General features: G+C 42.6%; 1 protein-coding gene across 1 annotated transcript in view; it reads right to left on the bottom strand.

Moving 5' to 3' along the window:
• The window catches only part of NUP210 (nucleoporin 210), a 128523-nt gene that overhangs the window by 12476 nt on the left and 102998 nt on the right, over positions 1-13049 (bottom strand). The window contains exons 30-35 of the mRNA XM_019504616.1: positions 12014-12105; positions 10021-10195; positions 4752-4927; positions 3458-3675; positions 1374-1510; positions 453-576 (exon numbers count right to left, since the gene is read on the bottom strand). Of these exons, the coding sequence (XP_019360161.1) occupies positions 453-576; positions 1374-1510; positions 3458-3675; positions 4752-4927; positions 10021-10195; positions 12014-12105 (922 nt within the window). The remainder of the gene's footprint in view (positions 1-452; positions 577-1373; positions 1511-3457; positions 3676-4751; positions 4928-10020; positions 10196-12013; positions 12106-13049) is intronic.

Genomic DNA, 13049 nt, shown 5'->3' with positions numbered 1-13049 from the left:
GGGCGGGATGGGCACCTTGCTCCCACTATTTTGGTTAGAAGGGCTGGGTGGGGTACAATTCGTTGTTGGGTGCCTGGAGTCCAGATGAAAGCGCCTGGTGGGCTGGATGTGGCCTGTGGGCTGTATTTTGCTTGCCCCTGTTATAGTATGTCACTTACATAGCACAGCTCCTGGAAGGTCGTCTCAGCTTCTGCCTTCCCTTTCCTTTTAGTAATCAGGAAGGCATTTTCTCCCCCGTCACCCTTATTCTACATTAAGTGCTAGGAAGCTTATATATTTTCCACTGCTGTGTAACTTAGTATGATGCTCCCAATGAGTTCTGCCTCTGAGAGACTCTGCAGTGGGTCTCTAATGAGTTCTCATGCAGCTAAGGAGATGCTAGTTAAGCACTAGTACTTGGAATGTACAAACATGAGGTAAATAGGCCAGCTGAAAATGTTTCATCACAGTACCTTTCAAATTTCTGCTTCTTTCCCCAACTGTGACTATGACTTTTGACGCCACAACTCCTTGTAAGCTTGTTTTCACTCCACTTACATGCATCGCTACAGTCCTTTGAGGTACAGTAATCAATATCTAAAACAAAATAAAAAGACATCAAAGCACCCTGTTACTGAAGACTGAAATAAATACAAATTAAGGCAGGTACAGTAGTGAATCACAGATTTACTTCTGCCTACATATATATATACCAAAACAAAGATGCACTTTTTGATAAGTTGAATTTCTCTAATTTTAGAAATTGCTTTTTAAAGTTAATTTACTTTCAAAAAGCATTTTGCTATTTCTATTAATCCCATATAAATAAATCTGTTTAACAGGCACACAAAGCTGTATTTAAATTGAGTTTTAAAATGTCTGGTACTCATGTCTGCTGATAGTCTGAATTCAGTGCAGACAGAACCATTCTAGGGAAGATAATAAATGCAACTTTTAACTGAAACTGGTACTGAGTTGTGGATGCAGTTACAAATTTTCTTGTTGACATCTCATTGAACAGAGAAACTTTACTTATAAAAACAAAGCCTTAAATCAAGTTTTTTTTAGCATCTGGAACCAACTTAGTCAAAAAATGAAGTGTAATAGATAAGAATAAACTAAAAATACGAATTAAGTTAAATCGCTTTCTTTAACCCAAATTATATGAACTACAACCCTGATGCATTTGGATATATGCCAAATACATTGTATCCATTCATCCTCTGCTCAAGATGAACAGTCCAGAAATAGGAACACATTTATTCATCTCCAAGTCATATTTTTACAAGTGACAGCAAGAGAAGTTTTTAAAGTTACATTGTTAAATATGCAAAAATACATAGCCAGACAGTGACACGTTTCTGTGTTGCTTGTGGAAACTAAAAATGGCTTACCTCCCTGTACGTTTTAAGTAGTCCAGGAATCTCATAATAAACACTGACAACTCCTGAATCTCTTGCCACAGCTGCACCAGTCTTTGCATCAACTTGAAGAACACTGTTTGATGAAGAGATCCATACTCCTGGTAGACCTGTGAGAAAAGATCATTTGTACATTAAACATATTATTAACTTGTATACACAGTTTGTTAATTGTAGTATCCTTGCCATATATGTATTCAGAATAGATTGCACATGTGTGGGTGCACCTGTGCTCATGCACACACGTACCACTTCATGCTTTCCACTACTTAAGGAAGCTAATTGTGGGGTCCCCACTTTACAGGCCACATTGTTCTCAGTTGCACCAGACCAGCTTAACTCCAACTAACTTGCAAATTCAAGACTGGAAAATGAGGGGTGCACTGATAAAGATTTTTTTGGCCAATACCGATGGCCAATTATTAACCAGCCATATTGACCTGACCTGACCTGATTGCTGACATGCAGCACCGCATCTTGGGAGAGCAGTGTCCAGCCAGTAAGTCTGGGTGGTGGGGAAGGGGCATAGGGGAGGCAGACTGAGGACCCCACAGTGAGGGAGGGAGTGAGGCTGTGGCAGGAGCTGCCCAGCTGGGACGGAATGGGGTGCAGGATGGAGCCATGTGCAGCTTGTCTAGCGGGCCTGGATCTCACTGCTGCATGCACCTCCAGGGGAGGCATGGGAGGCACATGCCCTGCAGACTTGTGTGTGGGGCAAGGGTGGCCTTTCTGTTGTGGGCTCGAGGACAAGGGCTGTGCTGGCCTCTTCACAGAGCGGGTGCTAGCCCAGGTCTGCACTTGGGGTAGGTGGGTGGGGGAGAGGTGGTGGTGGCACTGGAAGGGGAGGCTATGGGGTGGGCTACAGCCACCACAAAATTCACCGTAGCTCCCTCCTCCCAGTGCTGCTACTGCCTGCCCCAAGCACAGCCCCAACCCAGACCCCCCCACTGGGAAGAGGCTGCTGCATCCCCCAGCTCTGAGCCTCCAGCACACAGCTTCCCCTCACCCTGTGCACAAATCCAGGGGGCACATGCCCCCATGACTCCCCCAGGGGTGCACACAGTGGTGGGGAGCTTCCCCCCTCCCCAACCTCACCCCCCTACATCCCCCAGATGAGCCGCCCATGTCTCCATCCTGTTCCAGCTGGGCAGAACCTGCCCCTGCCCCACTCCCTCCCTCATCGTGGGGGACTTGATCTGCCCCTCCCCACACTCCTTCCCCCACACAGACTTACTAGCTGAAAGTTGTTCTCCAAGCTGCCGGCTGCACGCATGCTGCAGCTGTGGGCATGCAGCAGCATTTATTGGTGACATGATCAGCTACACCAGCCAAAAAACGTCGATTGCTGATAATGTCAATTTTCCTTTTATCGGTGCTGATATGATATGGACTGATATATTGGTGCACCTCTATGGAAAACCACAGTTAAGCCAAAAAATGATGTAGAGCAGGGGTTGGCAACCTAAGGCCCATGGGCTGGATCTCGCCTATGGAGCCATTTGATCTTGCCTGTGGACATAAGGCTTTGGCAATATTTGGTGGCAGGGGGCTTCAGCAGCAGATGCTCTCCCCATGCTGCTGTAGGGTGAAGTGTTTGTGGCAGCAAATGGGTCCAAATACCTGGCTTCCTCTGACCCGAACTGGGCCAAGCCAACCCACAGCTTGAAAAGGTTGCCAACCACTAGAATAGAGAATCATGTAAGGACTTCATCATTTTGTCCCTGTTAAAAAGTAAGTGTTTTCCACAATGCTTTATATTTGAATATCAACTGAATACAAATTGCAGAAGTCTGATGCTGAAAGATTCAGTGAAAATGATTGTTAAATAATACAGTTAAGATTAAAAGAGTTGATCACGCCTATTTTTGTTGTTAGCAAGAACAGTGGGTGACATTTGATTACGAACATCGTTATAAATAATATATTTGGTTTTCCTGAGAATGTCACAATGCACGGCACTAGAAAGTTTCCATGGTAATTTAGAGTTGCTGAAAAGCCAGCACTGAAATGACTTAAAACAATTCTTTAAAATGCAAAGACTTAAAAATGTTTTTTACCTTCTTGGTTCATCAATGAAGTACTCAAACAGATGACATCACCTACTACCACATCCACAAGCTCAGGGAAAATGGCATGTTGCACTGGAAGGGGGACATAGTCTGCAATCCCACTGTGCTCTGCATCCCAAACCATAAGCAAGGTCAAGCCAACATTTACTGTTCTGATTACAAACGTGTTGTTTGTGGCTCCTTTCCCAATCTGCACAAAGTCATCTCTAGCAATAAAAGAAATGTTTTTAACTTCCAACAAATCCATTAATACCTTTTCTTTCCTTAATACCTTTACCTGCTGTGTGACTGGTATTAACTCAGGATTTTAAAAATCACTCTATCTTGTTGTTTTGGCAATGGTTATCAACTTGACAAAAACTGCAAAATGTAAAAGTGTTTTATAACAAGAAAATCCTGAGGTCATAATTATCTGCTTTTGGTATTTTGGGCCATTTTAAGCAGATTTTTAAATTTATAAGAGTCTCTCTTCTTTCAACCTTTTTTATGGAACTAAGAAACAATAATATGAAAACCCTAGGAACTGGCCTAACAAGGTGTGTCAGCTATAATTTCTGACTCTACTAGTTCTGTGTCTTCCAACTACTGGCACTATCTGGACATTCACTAGGGCATTCAGTATAGTAACACATCCATGAGTGGGAAGATAGAATAGCTTAAACCCAAATCTTTCATTTTCTTATTCATTCTTATTAAAGTATCAGTACCAGGAATTCCATCGAAAACAAGCTTTGTGCAATCATGTCTGGGGAATGGCTATTTTTCCTGCTATCTATGCATGATCATTACTTTTTTTTTTTTTTTTTTTAATATAGTGACACCTAAAAGTCCCTCCAAGGATTTGTCCCCATGTGCTAAATTCTGTACAAATGCATCTGAATATAAAGTAAGTGTGACAAAAAACGCAGAGAGGAATGGTGGATCCAATGCTAATTAGATTTACTTGCTTACAAAGGCAACAATGTGTAAGACAGAATGGTTCACAACCACTTTAGAGTAAAATACCTGTATCAGCAGTTACTGCTGTCTCTGTTTAGCCACCACTTCATTTTGCCAGGTCACTACAGATTACTAAGAGGAGGCCTTTTTTCAGATATGGCCCCTCAGAAGAGCGGACACTTTTTATATGATGAAACTTTTCTTCAGTGCCTCCAATCCAGGCAACAGAAATACAGTTGACAGTTTCCTCTTTTCATTTGATAAGGCAGCTGCCATGAGCAGGTTACAGTGTACTTGTCATTCCCTTGCTGCAGCTACATTTCACACTCCAGCACAGACTCACCTGTTGGTTGCAAAGTGGAGCAAAGAATTGTGTGCATGGAAGGTATCTCCAGAGTTGTCATGAAAATGGACAGTGAAGCTCAATGTAACACCTAGTGGTAGAGCCAACATAGCCTTCTTGTTTTGTGTGTGCAAAACAGGATTTGTAGAGATTCTTAAGTAGGAAACAGGATAAACCTGCATAACATTAGTAAGAGAAGACATTAAGTAAAATTGCTTTAGTGCCTATAAATTTAAAATTATTTGCAGATATAGATATATGTAGAATTCTTTATGAAACCCTTCACTTTTTTAGTTTGGCTGTTATGGCAACATTGAGAGATGGACTTTATAATTTCAGTGCGCATTATGTTTCAGTGTATGCCTGCAATATATTTCCTGCTCTTAGAGCACTGTGAGCAAAAGCAGTGAGAAATAATGATATGTAACAAAAGCACAAATGAGAGGTGCTGCAGTAATCCTGTAAAGAAGAACCCTAAAGGTCTACAGATACATGATAGAGCTAATAATCTGTAGATTTCTTCCCAGCAAGATTTAAAAAACAATCTTATGGATCTGCAGGTATTGGGGCATAAGGAAGGGTGTTTGAAGTTCATAAGAACAAAGGGTAAAACCATCACTTCTGCTCCACCCCAGGCAAGAAACTGTTACAACTTAGACATAACCCCTGGGCTAATGCTATTTTCTTGAGGATGCAAAGCACCCCAGGACTGGAAGGCCATGAAAGACACCTTAGTTTCAACAACTTCCATTGGCATGCAAGGTCTGTGATGTACATCTGAGAGGTACAGCACAGGCGCTCACGCAGGATGCTCATGGGGCACGGCGAAAATGTAGGCACACTGCAATGGATTTTGCATGTTGTAGCCTGACCAGGGTGCGCTCAACTGGAAGGGCTGGGCTGCAAGAAATCTGTCAGTCATACCCCCCCCTTTCATCTGCTAAACCCTGACTAGTCAGCAGGCTGCATTTTACTGTCTCAGTGACCCCTCAAACAAGACAGAACAAGTTTGCAATCCCTCTCAGAACCTTTGAGCTGTTTAAAGAAATAAGAGTTACATTATGCAAAAAAGCAAAGATGATTTCTGCAGCAACACTTAACTGCAAGGAAACTTTTTTAAGATGATGAATTCACAAATGTTTGTGTTGTAGATATGCAAGTCCATTATTTATTAATTAAAAAGACAGCCTGCACAGCTTAACTAGGTTTACTATCAAAAGTAAAGGGATATGTATACTCACTGGTATTGCTTTTTGGGATGTAAATAATGGATGGATAAAAGAAGAAAAAAAAGAAGTTCACAATGACATGGAAAAAGGGTATTTTAAATGGCTCCCTCAAGCCTATCTGGTAGCAAACCCCTTTTCTGACCTCAGATAACAGAGTTTTACATTTTATCTCACAATGTACATGTCAAAACTTTAAAAAGAAAGGACAGTTTTGGCCTGAAGCAAACCTGCATCTTAGACAAATCTGAACCAGTGTCAAAATATCAGAGTATACAGCCATCTGCCCAAAAAAGCTGATGTAACTAACAAAAGTTACATTTTCCATGACAGATTTCAAGTTTATGATCTGCAAAGGACAACTGTTAAGTCTAATATGATGAAAGCAGAATTCATTCATTCATTTTAAAAACACCTCAGCTCTCTGAAGATTCCTAGCATTAATTTTATTGATACTTAGGTTGACCAGAGCTAGTGCTGAACTTACTTCCTCACAAAGTTCCCATGTACTAGTTCATTCCTTACTTACAATGTTTTTAAATAACAGCCTCTTTTGAGCACAGGCTGCCAAAATACCCACCCTGTTTTATGTGCTTCTGCTTTTGCAGTACAGTTGCAGCTAAAAGATTCTCCTGAGGTCCCTCCCAACCTTAATTTTCTATGATTCTATAAATCCAGGGCCCAGGAGAGTCAGGATGGATTGATCAACAGTTAGTATAACTAACCTATTATGACTTAAGAGACCTGGGTTCATTCCCTGTTCTGCTACAGCCTTCCTGTCTGACTCTAGTCACTTAGAGCATCTATACACATGCTCCAGTGTGGAAGGGGGGGAGTGGGAGGGGGAAGGGGAGGCATTTTAAATCAGAGCAGCTCTGAAAGCCACTTTAATTAAAGCACTGCAGCGTCATGTGTAGTCAGCACCCTGCACTTCAAAATGGCCGTGGGGGCACTTTAACTAAAGCTCATTTGACGAGCTTTAGTTAAAGCACCCGCACCGCCATTTTGAAATGCAGAGATGCTTAATACGTTATGCAGAGGCTGCTGGAGCATGCTAAATTAGCATGCTCCAGCACAGTCGATTAATCAATTAATTAGCACGCATCAGAGCAGAGCTCTGTCATGTGTCTAGGTGCCCTTAGGACACAGGCACATGAATAATTTGCCAAGAGGAAAGTTAGGTTAGGGGTTTACAGAGTTGCTTTCCAGCTACTGTGGTCTGCAGGACCTATCATATGGATGGCTCTTACTCCATAAAAAATGAAAACAGAAAAAATGAAAAAAACCCCCCAAGACGCTTACCCCCTCCATGTAACTTATTTGCATACCTATTCCCTATCTTACACCTTTTCAGCAACTCAATTTCTCATCCATAAAAAAGATGGACAAGTGTTGTGAAGATGGGTACATTAAAAGACAGTAAGGCACCACAATGCTACAGTACAGCAAGTCAGCTATGCACCTGTGATAGACACATTAAATGATCATAGAAGATATTATATACCCATGCAGCTAAAAGACAGTCCCCATCTCAAAGAATGCAGAATCTTGAGCTGCAGTGTTGCAGAGAAATGGACAGATAGAGGGTGCATTTCCATCATGGCAACATGCTGACCCTGGGGCCTCTGATCCAGTATCCACCGAAAAGAATGGGTGCCTTTTTATTGACAATCATAAACACTGGGTCAGGACCGAGCAGAGTTGAGCCAGGGAGAAGAGAGACACTTTACAAGGCTGTGGCAAGTTATTCCTTCCAGCTGAAACTAGTAGGGAGAACACAAGACTCAGAAATACAATTCCCTTCCTGGTATTCCTGGTAAGTACAAATATGATCTGCCCTCCTGCCTCAGGGCTTAAATCAATCCGTTTCACAGTGGCTCTGTGTTTATATTATATAAGTAGCTTTAAAAAGCCACAATTACAATCAAATAGCCATTATCACCCAGAAGTCATGAAACAATTGATAAAACAGAATTTTGCCCATTTCTTGAACTAGGCAAGATGAGGAGCTTAGAAATTAAGCCCTGTTCGCTTGTAGTCAGGTAAGCAAACATAGCTAGGAACAGATCCAAGGAAATGTCACCCCCGGCTGCATTCAGAAGACAGCAAGGAGAACAGACTAATGCTAATACTGACTTTCAAACTAGCATCTCTACTCTTCCACTAGGCTAACTTTCCGGACAGAGGGATAAATACCAAACTACTCTGTGTATCTAGTTATCTAAGATAACAGGAAAATGGATGGGCCAGCAAGCCCTCACACTCATTACTAAGAAGGCAAGGTTTAAAAGAGAGGGCCAGGAAGCAAATGGAATCAGTTTGTCTCCCCAGAACAAGGGGACATCATTTGCTGGGAAGAGACAGTAAGGAAATAAAAAGGGAAATACATATATAGAAACCACCCCCAGCCTCTGCTGAGGATCACCTCATCTCCCTCATTCTGGCTTTATAGCATGCTCTGTCCCTTTCTATTACAGCGACATACTTGAGAGAAGATAATCCAAAGAAGAGGCATAGGATGGGGAGGTAAATGTGGCTTCATCTTGGAGAGGGATTGCAGAGGCCTGACAAGAGGAGCTGGTGACCTGGGCAAACTCTGTGGGAGACCAGGAGGAGAAGGAAGGAGAGGTCCTAAAAAGTCCCTGGCTGAGCTGCTGTGGCTGCCACATGCTCTGCTGGCCCTGGCTGCTGCTCTTACAGCAGTGTTAACAGCCGGGACTGTTTTGGAGTTCCTGGCATGGGTAAGCTGTGGGGCTGCTCTTGGTGCTGGAGGGCAATTCCAGAGTTCCTCATAACTTAGTGCCTGGGGGGGTGCCCCTCCCTAGACATGTCACCAAGAGAGTACACAGAACAATGGTTCTCAACTGCTGCAAGCAGGTCTCAGGGGTCTGCCCAGCCCTGCCCAGCATGGCACAGGAAGGAGCTGCCTTGATCCCCAAAGGCTGAGGCGAGTTCCGAGGAAGGGGCAGGGCTGGGGAAAGGGTCACCCCGCCAGGCCCCACAGCCTCCATTTTGTGGGGAGCACTGCAGGCAAGTTTGCCAGGCGCCGCACTGCTGCTGCTGAGGTGAGTGGGGCTACAGGGCTCCCCCACCACCAAACCCTGCCCTCTTCACCCCGGGCTGTGGAGCTGGGCAGTTGTTGTGGCACAGGTGAGCAGTGGAGTTTTTACATCATGTTGGAGGGGCCTCAGGAAGAAAAAGGTGAGAGCTCCTGATATAGAAGATGCTTGGTCCTTCACATTACTTTGGTGTGGAAAGCAAAAGGACAGACCCATCCACCATCAGTTCCATAACATGCTAAACTAGAAAGGTAAAATTATGGCATAAAAATGGTGTGGAAGAAAGATACTTAGTCAGCCTGAGACTTAATTCCCAACTGCTAGTTCCTACTGTGCCTTTTGTGCTTTCTTTGAACCAGTGACATTTCAGAGAACTTTAGCACTGCACAAATTTTAAAACAATCCTGAAGATTATCTTGCTCAACTTGCTAGGACATTAGGCAGCAGCTAAGCAGTTTAAATTAAACCTGAGGATAAGCACTCCCCTGCCTGCACTCCCAGTATGTGAATGCCACAGTGCTTGGAAACAGAACAAAGACAATTTCTGCACCCGCACTTGCCTCCAGTCTCCCCAGCACACACTATCTATGGGGAAAACCTGGGTACTATTTATTTGCTTTGCAGCTGACACCATGTATTCATGACTTTAGCTGACCTTATCCCTTCCCACTCCTTGAGTAACGAAGTTGACTGCAACCACTTCCAAAGAGCTTTCAGGGACAATATTTTTCCAGTTTACAAAGGCATTGTACTGGGTTTGAGAATCCCCTGCTGTAAGAAGAGGCACTTTTTATAACTGTACTACCATCTAATAGATGTGCCAACACCATGTTAAAAATACAGAAGCAATCATTAAATGTGCATTTTACGCTTTGCAGAATTTAAGTTTAAAAGGTTCAATTAACTTTATCCCATTGGAGGTTATGCTATTAACACAAAACTGCTTTAGTTCAGACTTTAGTGAAGAGAAAAAGAAAATGCTACCTTAACAGCAACTACAATGGTTTGGTTGATTCCAAACGGCTCTTGTGAAATTACTTCAATTGTTGATGATCCTATCAAAGATCCAGAGTTAAGAAAGCCACTCTCATCAATCTGCACAAGGGGAACTTTATCAGGACCATCCAGCACACGGTAACTCAGGGAAGCCACTCTGTCCCTTGATAAAGCAAAAACAAAAAACCTCTTTTGAGATATAAATCTATGTTTACAACAATATTTTATTTAAACCTATCATAAAATAGGGCTGCTCAATATGTCCTTCCATCATGTTTTCACTCTAAAGCTACAAAGCTCTGTGCTGTAATCTAAGAATCAAGTGTTCAAGCCTGTTCGAGAAGAAAAATCTCAACAGTGTTTGGGCATATATTAAAACCTACTTGCTGCCACTGCCCTGCAGTGTCATCATTCACTGATGTAAACTTGATTCTGAATGCTAATGGATAAGGCTATTGCATACAGTTTCCACAGACGCTTTCTGTAAACAATATTCAAAGGCAGATTAGTTTGCTGGGGTCAACACTGGTATTACAGATAAAGTCAGAAACATGATTAAGTAGATCTCATTAGCTTCCTGGAAATTGTTTGTACACAAAGTTAATTTTTGGAGAAACTCTCTCCACGGTATTTACTATTAATAATAGAAAGTGAGCTCACATAAACAGTAATTAGTGGGCATTCTGAATCATTAGATGTTTTTAAATATCACTTACATACACACACTCTCTATAAAATATGAAGATCTTTTTTTCCTCCCAGGGGCTCCCCATTCAGCTGAGAATACTGAATTTTCCTTCAGGGAAACCTAGCATCAAAAAAATATTCTACTAGCCCAGAGGCAGGCAATTATTTTGGGTGGAGGGCTGATAACCAAGTTTTGGCAAGCTGTTGAGGGGCTGCATGGGTAGCCCCACCCCTTGACAGGTGCCCCATGCCCTGGTTGCCATCTTGTGACTGGAAGTCTAACCCTCTAACCCCTGACCCTTGCTACCAGAAGTCCCTTCCCGGCCATATTTTGCCCACCCCTGTACTAGCCACATTGTGGTAGGACAAATAGCAAAAGGCTTTGTTCAGCTATGGAATAAGATGTTTTGATACTACATTCCTGGATGGGGGCCTGCAATAATGCAGATGGTCTGACTTATGGGAGATGTGCATTAAAACGAGCTGTTCTGCACTGACTTGACATTAACTTGGGTAAGGCACCCCCAAAACTGAGGGTACTGCCTTAGGACAGTGGAGTAGGCAGGGAGCCATACACAAAGCATTCTTAGCTGTTTCCAGAACCAAACATACAGTACTTGCCTCTGATAAAATATATTCTAAAAGCCAAAATAATATACTCGCTTTCATATTGCTTAATGTCTTACTCTGCAAGTAATTTCATTTTTCTTATTAGTAATCCATGTTAACTGATGCAGGAGAGAACATTACGGAAGGTATTATTATATCACCTTCAAAGAAGAGTCGTAATTATGGATCTTCTTGGTTTTGCCTAATATAGAATCCATACAAATCCAGTAATGTTTACAGAATCAGAATTGGATTTTATTTCATTTTTAAAAATACAGTTAAGCAGTCACTGGATGATGCAACCAATAGAGCCCTGACCATATTTTAAAGCTTCCCTCTGTTGGAGAAGGTAGTGTTGTAGACGTCGTTTTTTCCAAAGATCAAAAACTCCAATGGACATCAGCTACAAATTCTTAACATGTCTTAAAATAAAAGCTTAAATGCCTGACTCATAGATTTTCTATCCATAGCAATGTAACCACAAGAAGACTAATCCATGTTCTGACAGAGAACAAATGTGGAGATAAGGTGCTATTAAACATGAGATAAATTATGTAGTATAAGAATCAACAGAAAGATATTTTTAATGAAACAGAGAATAATTATTTTAATCTACCTAGAATTATACTTTACTGCTTCAACAAATTGTTGACACAAAGTCCCAATGTGAAAAATTATCACTTACCTATTTGTTTGAAGTTTAATAAATGAATTTGGTGACATTAAGATCTGTTCTGCTTTGACATCCGGAGTAACTAGACAAAGTTTTTCAAATACCTAGAAAATAAACCACTCATTTACTGCAATGCACAGCTAACACAATTAACTTTTTAAATATTTCTACTTTCAAAACCAAAACCAAACCAAAAAACAGATCAAAAGAATGTTTTTATATCTTAGTATTACTAACCCCTTTACTGAATTTAATACAAGGATTAGCAAATGGTGGCATTTTCTTAAATTATAAAGCCAAGAGAGACCAGTGAGATGACCTACTCTTAACTTCCTGCATAGCACAGGTCAGTCATAGCACTTCCATGAAAGACTGTGTGTTTGAATTGAAGACTAAAAAAGGAATCTAGATTTCTGGTGATGGAAAATGAAAGCAGTGTAGTGAGAACCTTCCCACTGAATCTACAAGCACACTGTTGCATCCTTCATGTTTGTGATCTCACAGTATCCCTGTGGCAACTACAGCTATTTAGTTTGAAGAGCAAAAAAAAAGCCCCCCAGTTACTGGCTGCAGCAGCAACGATTGGGGTCTCTGGGCGCTTGTGGCAGAGCCCCCCCATGCAGCGTGGGGGAGCGGGGATTGACCCCCCGCCTGGCACCCACATGGCAGCTACCCCATGGTGTGGGTGTGACTTGGCTTGGCAGGGCACTGCACGCTGCCTGGGAGCTGGGGCTGATCGATGCCAGGCTCTGGCTGACACATGGAGCCACCCCAGCTGCCAGACAATGCATGGTGCCCCGCTGAGCCATGCTGCACCTGCACCATGGGGCAGCTGTTGTGTGGGTGCCAAGGTGGGGTGGGCAATCCCTGCTGCTCCTCTACTGCCCCACACTGTGCATGGGGGGAGGGCAGGTGCTCTGCCACAAGCACCCAGAGGCCCTGATCCCTGCTGGTACAGTCAGTGAGTGTGGAGCTTTTTTTTAAAGCTCCACACTCACTGGGTACAAAAGCAGTGATTGGGGCCTCTGGGCACTTGTGGCAGAGCCCC

Source organism: Gavialis gangeticus, unplaced genomic scaffold, assembly GCF_001723915.1.
Source record: "Gavialis gangeticus isolate Ggan-Ray unplaced genomic scaffold, GavGan_comp1, whole genome shotgun sequence".
In the NCBI taxonomy this organism is placed as follows: Eukaryota; Metazoa; Chordata; order Crocodylia; family Gavialidae; genus Gavialis; species Gavialis gangeticus.
The sequence above is the reverse complement of the archived record's forward strand: the minus strand, read 5'-3'. Positions and strand labels throughout refer to the sequence as shown.